We start from the raw sequence: 12,250 nt of genomic DNA on the forward strand, positions 1-12,250 counted from the left end.
GGGCGACAGACCGATCACTCACAGACGAGGGGCCTCGGGGACCAGTAACTGTCCCAAACTTTAAAATGCCCCACTATATCTAAGCCCATCAGCATCCCGTCCACAGACACAGAATAGCCCGTATTTCTTTCTTCTTCAGTGTTTTAAGATCCAGGCTGATGCTAGAGCTGCCAGAATGAATTGAAGCCTCCTCCCGTGAAAGACATGGCTTTCTATGCAGAGTAGCATTCTGCGCAAGGCCTTCATTCATCACAATTACACCAGCGGCTCCCATCAGCTCTCCGATAGTCGGGCAGTAATCCTTCAGCATGCTGTCTTCATGTCTTTCTTTAATGTCGAGGCAGATACGTCCATTGGTTCTGATGGTGCGTTCATGTCGGAAAGAGTAAAAGGGAGCGCGTGCACGTTCAAGGCCTTGCTTCATCTCTAGGGTTTCAGAATGTGCACTCAACACCCATCTGCCTCCCCTCTAACCATCGATGCTCCTATTCATTGAAATTGGAGCTATTTGTCAAAATGCGAACAGCTTATTCACAGCTGCTTTACGCTTGATTTAAGGAGTCATATTTACAGGTTGTGTTAAGGCTAAAAACCACACTCGAATGCACACAACAAAAAGCTATTCATTTAAAGATTCTCTGGGGAATTTCTCCCTTGTTCAGAAGGGGATCTGGGAGGGCCTCTGCACAGGGATGAACTGTAGTTGACAGGGTCCATTCCCAACCCCCCCCCTCTCCCTTTCATCTCCAGCTCCCTTGCTCACTCTGCATTTCCAAACACATGCATTCTAGATGCACTCCCCGTGGGGCAACTTCTCATATTTCTAATATAAAAGCAATAACTGCAGAGGCAGCAACTACCCCCTTGAATTTGTTTCACCTGTTAAAGTCCTGGATAGAACGCTCAGTGTTTTACCACAGGTCCCACTTCCTGGACCCGGTGAATGAATTAATGAATGAATGAAAACTTTATTTAACAGATTGCAGAATGGGTACAATACAGTACGGCTCAATACACACAATTGTTAAGGGGATTCAGACCAGAGAATTTTCAATTCATAGTGACATTTATGACATACACAACATACATGACAACATCATGACATTTATGGCATAGGGACATACATGACATACAGGTATATAGTACTGTTACATTTGTGACATATACAGTACTGTTACCCATGGATCCTAACAGAGATTATATACATATGATGGGGAGGAGACTGTACATTTGGAGGGGGTGGGTGGGAGAAAAAATATACATACGGTGGGGAGAAAATATATACATACGATGGGGAGGAGACTGTCTATTTGGCGGAGGGGGGGGGGGGGGGGGTGGGTTGGACCTTTACAGTGGCCAGTTTCTCCCGTAGGTGCTCTTTGAGAGTGGTTTTGAATGTGGGTAGGGATTCACATCTTTTTACGGCTGTGGGTAGGGCGTTCCACATTGTTGTGGCATAATTGCGAAATGTGTTTAGGCCCTTGTTTGTGCCGAATCTGGGTTTAACATGAGTTGTGGAACTCCCTCTGGTGTTGTGGTCGTGGTATTCATTGACCTTTGGGAAGTATTTCGACATGTACATGGGTACCTGTGTGGTGTAGTGTATCTTGTAGACCAGGCCCATTGCAAGTTGCTGTACTCTGTCGTCTACTCTAAGCCATCCTAGGTTGTCAAAGTGGGCAGGGGTGAGGTGGGTTCTAGGAGTAAGGTCAAGCAGTAGTCTGACCAGTTTGTTTTGTGATGTTTGTAATCTTGTTTTTAGCGCCTTTGAGGTGCTTTGGTACCATGAGGTGCAAGCATAGTCGTAGTCGTAGTACGCTTGAATGAGTGCTCCTGCCTGAGTCTTCAGGGTATTCTTATTTACCAGAGAGGAGATCTGGTACAAGAATCTCGTTCATTGGTTGACTTTTTTGATTACATTGGATGCCATTTTGTCACAGGAAAGATTTGCCTCTAGGATGGAACCCAGGTAGGTAATTTCATCTTTCCTTGTGTCAATATTGTCACCCACTGTAACTGAGAAGCAGTCAGTCTGGCTGAGTTTGTTATTTGATCAGAAAGATAATGGACTCTGTTTTACCGAGGTGTAATGATAGTTTGTTATCAGCGAGCCAGGTACAGATTCTGCTGAGTTCTGAGCTGAGGGTTTTTTCAACCTGTAACTTGTCCCTGTCAGAGACCAGCAGGGCTGAGTCGTCCGCGAACAAGAACAAGTTACAGTCACAAGCTGACGACATGTCATTTGCATAAATTAGGAACAGAAAGCTTCTTTAGCCATTTTAGGGGGCTGGGCAGCTCTGCTGGTGGTCCCTCTTGTATTTGTCAGTGTTATTCCTCTTCATATCATCTTTTTCTTACTAAAATGGCCTTCCCCCCATGCATTAATATCTTACACAAAGGGGGTGCCAGTCTCATGTCAAAATTCCTAAACAGGTAAAAGGGGTCCAACAGTCCTGGCGGGGGCGCTATAGCAGGGGTCTAAAGTTCAACATTTGAATAATTAATTTAAAAAATCGATGCTGCTAGTCATTACTTGAGGTTGTCCACCTAAATGAGAGGAAACTTTCATATACTGGTACCTATAGACAATTCTGGGTACCTATAGTCAATTATGAAGTCCATCACTTGCCCCTTCATCATTACATGATAAAACTATAGAGCAGGCATTGCTGTTGATAGAGTGGGATAAAAACACAGCCATCTTACCTGGATAAACTATTCCTAAATCATCAATAATAACCAATATTGTTTCATCAGCAATAGAATGCTTGATTTAAACGAAAAAACAGTGAGAGAATCATTCCAAACATTCTAAATGCACTGCTTGATTTAGACCTTCATTTATTTAAGTATTTTCTTGAGCTATCTTGCACTTTCTAGTTTACCCTTAAAGGGAATACAGCTGGGAGATACAATTGGAAATATTTCCCTTCAACCAGTTAATCTCCTGTCCTAAAATAATGAATGTTTAAAACTATTCACAAGTCATCATTATCTTGGCCACTATTAGCAAATACGATAACTAGGAACAAACCAAATAGTCTGTCTGCCTGCCTGCCTAAATTGTACCTGGGGTGGGGGTTTGGAGATAAAGGGAAAGAAACAGAGGGAAGATGGAGAGAAAAGTCTAATTATATTGTGACTTGTTGGAAGAGGGGAGGATGGAGCACTGCGAGTCGTCTCAACTGAATTATCTTTCAGGTAACATTGAGTTGCATCAGGTTGTTTATGTAAGTTAAGTGATGTCAACTTGATATTTCAGATTTTCTCCCTTCATTTAGTTAACATTCGGTGGACGACCTCAAGTAATGACTTTAGCCCCTAGAGGGTTTTTAGGCAATTCTCCTTCACATCCCTTTGTTGGATTGTATTGTATTAAATGTAATTGTTTTTATATGTGTAAATAAACAAAACAAACAAACATTATAATTGACTGCATTTTGAGCAGGACTATCCAGGACCTAAATTCAGGGCTGAGAGTACAATGGTCGCATATGCAACCTTTTTTCTTTTTGGGAAGTGCGTGTTCATATTTGTCTTGGTGGCACTAGTGCAAGTGGGGGAGAAATTGCCTGGTCACACCCCATAATATACAACAAACGTATCTTTTTTTCCCCTTCAAAATCTGTAAAACAAATGAAACCCTACTACTACTAGTCCTACAGATTTTGTCACAAAATGACACAAAAATGGCCACACAGCATGTTGCATAATCAAAACCTCCTCTGGGATTTCTTCTTTTCAAGTTTAATCCCATCCGACTGTAAATGGCATGGTACACATTTACAGTAGAAATATTGTTTAATCAATGCCCAATCTATCTTCTGTAATAAAAATAAATTACAGAATGCAGGAGATTGCAGATGCAGTCTCTTAAAGGGGAACACCACTCAAATTAAAAATTGGAATATGTTATTTCCATGGCAGGACAGTTCAATCGATATTTGTGAACATGAGCTACTCTCTCATAAAGCCGGAATCAAACTTGTGATGTCATCAAGTATAAAGTCTGGAGCTGCTCCATTGACAATGAATGGGAGACAGATTTTGTGGACCCACAGAATGTTTGTTTTCTTTTTGTATATCCAAATGAGCTTTATTCTATAGTAGTGGTCTCAGTTCAGGCCTTGTACTTGATGACATCACAAGTCTTTTCCCACGGATTTGGGAGAGAGTAGCTAATTTTCACTAATATTTGTGTACCGTCTTAGACCAGAGGAATAACGTGTATGAATTCTGAAATTGAGCATAGTTCCCCAGTTTTATCTCAAAAACTTGAATTCTGCCACGATGTAACCCATTGTAGTCAATGGAGAATACTCAGAATAGAGCACATTTACACATGCCAGATTTAAGATTTTGATTTCTGTCCTTATGTAAACACATCAAGTCAAAGTACAAACAAACCACACCATCCAACTTCTCAGTTGGCAACAAAGGTCATGTGTGGAGCTTAATATGTGTAAATGCAATCCGCTATGCTGACCTTATCATGTGAAACTTATTACACCTACATAGTCAAGCTGACTGCTTTTCATTTTCATAAATCTGTTGGAAATACAGCGGGCTAATATGCATATTCTAACGTTCAAAGATATTACAAGGTCTAAGATATGGAGGAGGGGCACATTTGAGGGGGCAAGACTATGCCCGTCTACAGTCATGTTTTTAGCACGTAACGTTACGTTACACCTGGGACAGCGAAAGAGAGCGACTGCTTCCTCTTGGCCTGGCCCCGTCTCATCGCTGCCGAGCAGCTATAATCTTCTTCTTCTTCTCACCCCCACTCCTTTGTGCTCTCCATCTTTCTTCTTCCCCTCCATTCCGCTGTGCTAATTTCACTGTAATTATTCTCCCTCCCACCAAAGCTGTCAGATCCACCCTTTCGTCTCCTGCTCCCCCTTTTTTATTTCTCTCGTTTGTTTAAATTTGCCGACAGGCAGACGAGACTACCTCTCTGCGCCTCCCCTGTCACGAGCGGTTAGTAAGAGGAGGAGAGAAGGAACCGTGTGGAGGAGACGAGGGGTAAGATTGAAGGGCCAGGGCCTGAGTCCAAAGAGGGGCGGCAGCAGACTGCCATTTATTTACAATTTACTACACAGACGCCAGAATTGGTGGAGCAGAGAGAGAAAGAGACACACGCAGCATATGGCATCCTAAAATACTCCAAAAGGAGGCACCTTTAGTTAAACATATGGCATCCTAAACTACTCCAAAAGGAGGCACCTTTAGTTAAACATATGGCTTTGCTTGGTTGCAACTCATCTCACCCCATTACCACTGATACAATAGCCCCCTTCGCACATGCATTGGACTCCTGACCTTAACCGCACATTAAATCAGAGGGGCTGGCTGTATGTGTGAATGCAAACATTCAAATGATTCTGCATGAAGGTTACCCTCCCAGCACCCAATTCCCAAGTCTGTGTAATGACAAACTGTGCTTATGTCCGAACACAAGCAGATTTCAGTATTCACACAGCGAGCATGGGCATATTGATTAACATAGACTAACCATGTTCCATACAAAACAATGTTGCCTACAGTTGGCTTTTTCCTGCTGATAGTTAAATTAAAACATATCGGTTGTGGATAAAAGTTGTATCTGTGTTATATTCATGCTCTTCAATCTCATTCCCGACCATGGACATAATGCTTTGAAACTAGAGATTTTTGAAATATCAAGTCAAGATGATATGCAGGCCAGTTTGCTCCACTGCTACTTTTCCTTCAGCGTCATGCCCTCGCTCTACCTAGGTGCCACTCCTCGCCTAAACCAAGCACAGTATTTCCATATGTGTGAACGTGTCTGTCATGGAGAATCGCATGCTTTGTCCTACATGTGTGAAAGGGCAACTCCAGGCAATGCGTGCACCTGATTCTCTGCGTATTGTCCAGAGTTTGTGTGCGAAAGAGGCTTATGCCATCCATCCAGCCCTTAGAGCTCCAACCCACACAGTGTGGGACAGAGGCAGACCAGACGGATGTCTAAATCATTCATCATAGCGGCGTTCTCACATGGCACTAGCAATTCTGGTTCATCTGGCTAGGGACTCAGATTTCATGAGGTAGATGATGCAAAGGAACTTCAGAAGGAACTGCAAAGGAATCAGGAGACTTCTCTTAAGTTGCAGGAAGTGGATGGAACAAGAACAACCAATCAACAGTAGAATTCTACCTGTTGGGGTGTCCTAGTAGCTTAGTAGGCTAAAGGCCTCTACATGCTACAGCAACTTCAAAGCAACTTCAACACAACATCAGCGCGATTGTAACGCGGTTGTTTGCGAGGGTCTTGTAGACTGTGTTGCGAGGACGTTGCGTGTCTGTCTCCAAAATCTAACCTAAACAACCGTTGCGTTGATATTGCGTAGCAGTGATTGGTTGGTTAGCGAATGGGGGCGGGGCTGTCATAGAATAATATTGGTCCCGCAGAGAATACCATCCGCCATTGTTGTAGCCAGCCAGCGTTGATGCTAAATAATTAGCGTCACATAGCTGGCCTTTTTCTGAAAACCCAAGCACATATCGTTCCATAGCATACGCCTTCAGTTGATCATGACAAATCCTCTCTTACCTTGACGATTAAAAAGCCTCCATAATTTAGTAAATAAAGCTGTAGCCAGCCAGCTAGCATTGGTGCTATTCAAAATGCTATCCACATTAGCTACATAGCTAACCAACTAAATACAATGGTATCCTGAGGTAACGTTAAATACAACGTTTGCTAGTCGAAATGACTGGACACACACAGGGACAAGTTAAACATCAATCAATTAATTTATTCCAACAGGTAGTTTGAGCTGCATGTGAGCCGAGGTCTTTCTCTCCTCTCCATTGGAAACTAATGACGTTACGGTAACGTTAGCTCGAAAAGCACATAAACGGGCGACAGAAGTTAAGCTGCTAGCAACAGACACTATAACACTTCCGGTCGGGGGATTTCAAAATAAAAGAGCGACGTCTAAAAGCACCGGAAATACGTTTATTTTGTACATTATCTAACGTTAACACAAACCTAAACTAACTTTAGTTAAACTAACTTTGCGCGTCGATGTTGCAGAAGCATAAAGGCAGAGTGTCTACAACACCGTTGCTTTGTCGATGTTGTGTTGCAGTTGCTTTGAAGTTTCTGTAGCATGCAGAGGCCTTAAGGCACGTGCCACGTGATGTTGTGGATTGGAATCTGGCTATTTATCTTTGTTGCCTCTCTCTCGTTCCCATCTATTCTGTTACTCTCCGCCCTACTATTTAATAAAGTAGACATTCCTAAAAACAATATATACAGACGGTATATATTTTTTCTTACCTGTCCCAGGATGGGGCCTAGCGGTGGTCCAGGGGCAGCTTGTCCTGACCTCACGATGGCCCGGATCACGTTCCCCAAATCCACCTTCTTAACCGCCTTGGCTGCCTTGGAAATCTTAGACATACTGCTCCGTCTGCGTGGGTGGGTGGAATGCCCTTTATCTGCCCTAGTGCAAACAAGAGAGGCCAAGCAGCACAGAGAATTACCAACTCGGAGAAGAAAAACAAACAAATGAGCCATTCAAGCATATCAACTCACTGCAACAAATAATTTACATGCTGGCCTCATTAAAACATCATAACCTCTGATCAATACCGATACCCACAGGCAGAACCAAGCTTTGCCGTTCTGTAGCAGTCGAGTAATTAAAAAAATCTTTGCCTTCGATCGGTTCTGTGGAAGCCACCCCTGCTGGTGGGCTTTGTGGTGTCTGGATAAGTAACTGGACGAGACGCTAGGCCCTTTGAGAACGCACCTCACCACCTCTGGCTCACTCTAGAGTACTGGCAGGATTTTTACTTCCCTGCATTCCAAATTTCTCCGTCTCCTATACTCTTCCACCACCAGTTCCCAGGGCTACAGTTCTGTATAGGGGTGCATGATTCGGGAAGCCTCACATTATTGTGATTATTGTGGTCATGATTCAATTCAAAATCAATTCATAATCAATTCAATACAGGCATAGATTTGATTCTAGATTGCCGTTTTGAGTTACCTTTCCCATTTGACTGTGGTAGACACTTTAATATGTCTCAAAGAAAATCAAATGTAAACCTTTAAGTACGATTTATTTTCCAGATTAGTCCACTCAATATGAAACATAAATGAAACCATTTGAACAGAAACATGTTACTGGCTTCCGCAATAAGAACGCCAATTTTTATATATATATATATATATATATTATATATATATTATATATATATATCACGGTTCTATCTCTACCGATTTCAAAATCAATTCAAAAAAATATATAAAAAAAAAAGCATTATAAAAAAAAGGTATAAGAAAAAAAAGAAGATTTAATTGATTTTGAAATCAGTAGAGATAGAACCGCGATTCTTATGTTAATGGTTTCTTCCCCCACCCCTGGCTCCTTTGGGCCCCTCTACTGGTAGCTTAGCACCCCCTCCATCAGTGGAGGTCAAGGATCATCCTGGAAGACATCCATGTGAATATGTGAGATGGTGGGGAGAGAATGGTGGGCAGAATTAATATTGGGGAGAGAGAGGGGGGGGGGGGGGTCATTCTACAGGAGGGTAGAGATGGGACTGATTTTTTCATTCCACCTTCAAATGCATTTACCAAATTACCAGTCAATTAGTGGAGTGGGGGAGAATGGCCTGATCTCCTGGCCTTACTCTGGGGACACAGAATACATAAAAGCAGGACTGTTATCCTGTGCTATAAAAGACCCACATGGCTATAAGGGAGAGAGAGGTAGGGAGAGAGGGAGAGATCAAGACTAGAGCAGGGGTCCCCAAACTACAGGCCCAATACAGCCCACCCCGCGTTTGGACTGGCCCTCTGAACAATGCCAGAAATGCATTTTGAAAATTAAAATGAAATATATATTTTTTCATATCATGTTTGTATTTGATAGTTGTTCTGAAGGTCCAGATTAACACTGAAAGTCTGCGTTTATTATTTTGTATAACTTGTATATTGTTTATATATATAAGATATATATCTTTACGCCATCTGTTTGCATAATAGTATTATTCGCTCGCCTCATTGGGTCCCATCCTTGACGTTGTAGGCGCCAGAGACGCGCCCCCTAGACATGGTTTCTAGACATGTTCAGACACGTTCAGACTAGCCCAGAGCAAGCGCATTGATTCTGTACAGGTGAATCGGCTGAGCCCCATAGGGATCAGTTTTGAGTATATATATTGTAGACGGTGCAAGCAGCCGCGACGGCAGTAACATAACAGGAGAAGTAGCAGAGCGAGAGTGTGATACGTCCGGTACAGTTGTACACAGACCTACAAGCAGTGTATCGTTACAGAGAGCTAATGGCTACTTAGATACGACTATAATATTGTAGAGCCATTATTGGCACAGTATAGTGACTCGTGTAAGCGAAGTAAAGTGGAGAGAATTATAGTTAAACCCAGCGCCGTTTGGATATAACTACTCATTGGAGACAGTCTGCGGGTTAGCTTCCAGTACAAACGAAGCTAGCTAGCTACCATCTATGCCAACGGGCTTTTGGATTAATAGCTATTAACCCTGCCATCGGGCGCTAGGATTACAAGGACCGGTTCCGTACGAGACCCCTTTCTTCCAGCGGCGACAGGATTATCCGACCGGTCTACAGTTCCTCTGGAGCTTGGAGCTCCAGAGGGAAACCGTCGTCTCCAGCTACCATTTGCTTTTCCCAGTATCGCCTCGTTTCGTCTCACTCCCTGCAGAGCTCCGGTCGAGTATCCGTAACCTAGGAACTATTCATTACCGCTGACTTTGATCCACTGACATTCTATTATTAAAGGAGAACCGTGATAACTGATATGTATGTTGCTATGACTATTAAAATGCTTATAAACCAGGTATCCCTGTCCCCGCGCAGTCAATTGAGTGTCCGCCATTTTGTCTAACTGTACTGTCTGGCTATTAATATTCCTTAGTAGTGGTTTAATCTAAACAATCTTTAATACAGTCCGGGTTGTGTAGCCCCTTAGCTACAATTGGTCCTTCGAGCCGGAGGGTATCAGTAATAATAATAATATTAGTGATAATATGGCCAGCGGCGGACACTCTCCAATCGGCTCTCCCCCATTAGAGCGCCCTAGGCGCCAGCGTCAGCCCCCTCCCCACTTGGAGAACTACGCTGTAGATCTACCTCCTAGCTTATCTACGAGGACGTTAAGCAAGGATAACATTAGTAGCTCAAGTATGCCCAACCTTATCGACCTGTCAACCCCAGGGGTAGAGACCCAAGCTAGTTTAAGTGAAACTGACTTAGCTCACGGGGGGGGACAAGCGGGACATGACTTGACTATGCCCATAGAACACCGCGCCCCCGAGGTGGACCTCGGAGCGCATGAACCCATAGAACACAGCGCCCCCGAGGCGGACCTCGGGGCGCAAGAAGGTAAAGAATGCGCCCCCGAGATGGACCTCGGAGCGCACCAGAGTAAAGAGCACCGCGCCTCCGAGATGGACCTCGGAGCGCGGGAGAAGACAAAGTACAGCGCCCCCGAAATGGACCTCGGAGAGCGTAAGGAGACCAGGTCACCGCCAAGCCCTGCCAACTCCAAATCACCATCATCAGCGTCATCCCCAAGCGAGGCCGACCAGAGGCTAGCGCAAGTCCTGATCGCCACGCTAACCGCTTCAGCGGAAAGAGATCGCCTCCAGGGTGAGCGTGACCGCCTCCAGGCACAACGAGAGGGTGAGCGTGACCGCCTCCAGGCGCAACGAGAGAGTGAGCGCGAACATCTCAGACTGGAAGAGAGTCGCCTCCAGGCTGACGCCGCGATACATCTCAGACTGGAAGAGAGGCGCCTCCAGGCTCAAGAAACCATGGAGCGAGATCGCGCCAATGCGCAGCGCGAGGCGGAGCGAGACCGCCTACAAGCACAAATGATGGAGCAAGCGCTCCAGAGGGTGACTCCCCACTCTTCCACCCGGAGCTCCCGGAGATCATCACGACACGGGTCGAGGGCACCCTCCCCTCCCCGACAAAGCTACACGGGACCCCGCCTAAGGGAAGAACCTGCTTACGTTGCAGAGCAGCTAGCCGAGCGACTACAAAGCCTGACGGAGGACGAGGGAGGACAGAAAGCCCACCCGCACTACCCCATCTCAGACCAGGAGGCTCAGCGCAGCCCCGGTCTCAGTCCCGACACGCTGCGTTATGAACCCCCAACACGTCCCAGTGGGGAGTTCGAGCCCCAGACGGCACCAAGGAATAGTGCCTGGAAACCCAGCCCCTGGTTCCCGCCCAGCACGAACCAACGACCCAACGTACAGGGAGACTCGCCACGGATGCCTCTCCCCCCACGTGCGTCAGTGTCGCAGCCCTCCATGGCACACTACATTGGGACACCCACATTCCCAGACTTCACAAGAGAAGACCGAGCGCAGTATACCGAGCTGCGTATGTGCCTAGAGACAATTATGTCCGGAGTACAGGACGAGTCATACAAGTATCATGCCATTCTCCTTAAGCACCTCAAGGTAACTAGAGCGCACAACATAGCGCTGGCATACTCCAATTCACAAACTCCCTATTCTGACGCCCTGGTTGCCCTCGACGCACGTTACGGACGTACATGGGACTATGTCATTCAGGAGATACGTGAGATTGAACGTCTCCCCCCGGCTAGAGACAACCGAGCCCTGGACGACCTATCCGTCAAGGTACAGTCCCTAGTAGGGATGCTCGGGTCCCAACGAGACCAGAGGATGTACGAGTTGTACGCCAACTCCAACGTGGAGCGCATATTGGAGAAGCTCCCCCCATTCCGCCAAGAACGCTTTCGGCGGCAACAAAACTACAGTGACCCGAATGGCCCAGAACAGTCACTCCTGGACCTTGCTGACTTCCTAGCCAGGGAGGTTAGCAGCCTAAGAATTGACACCTTCGCATGGGGTGGCTCGAACATTAAAGAGGGACCGAGGAGGTTTAAAGACCAAAGAAGGCCCATCACCGTGAGGCCGAGGCGGTGTCACGGCAGACGAGTCACAACCCCCCCGCCAAGGAAAAATGGAAGATTGCCTGTCAATACTGCGACAGTGAACACTGGCTGTCACAGTGCGACTCATTCAAGAGACTGATAGGATTACAAGGGCCGGTTCCGTACGAGACCCCTTTCTTCCAGCGGCGACAGGATTATCCGACCGGTCTACAGTTCCTCCGGAGCTTGGAGCTCCAGAGGGAAACCATCGTCTCCAGCTACCATTTGCTTTTCCCAGTATCGCCTCGTTTCGTCTCACTCC

At 45.6% G+C, this 12,250-nt stretch overlaps 1 protein-coding gene across 2 annotated transcripts in view; it reads right to left on the minus strand.

Moving 5' to 3' along the window:
- Positions 1-12,250, minus strand: part of mrpl11 (mitochondrial ribosomal protein L11) — a 110,711-nt gene that overhangs the window by 62,928 nt on the left and 35,533 nt on the right. For both annotated transcript variants that reach the window (XM_084331247.1, XM_084331246.1), the window contains exon 2: positions 7,307-7,472. In XM_084331247.1, coding sequence (XP_084187373.1) covers positions 7,307-7,429 — 123 coding nt within the window. In that variant the 5' untranslated portion in view covers positions 7,430-7,472. The remainder of the gene's footprint in view (positions 1-7,306; positions 7,473-12,250) is intronic.

The sequence above is a fragment of the Notolepis coatsorum genome (assembly GCF_963971535.1).
Source record: "Notolepis coatsorum genome assembly, chromosome: 16".
NCBI classification, from domain to species: Eukaryota; Metazoa; Chordata; class Actinopteri; order Aulopiformes; family Paralepididae; genus Notolepis; species Notolepis coatsorum.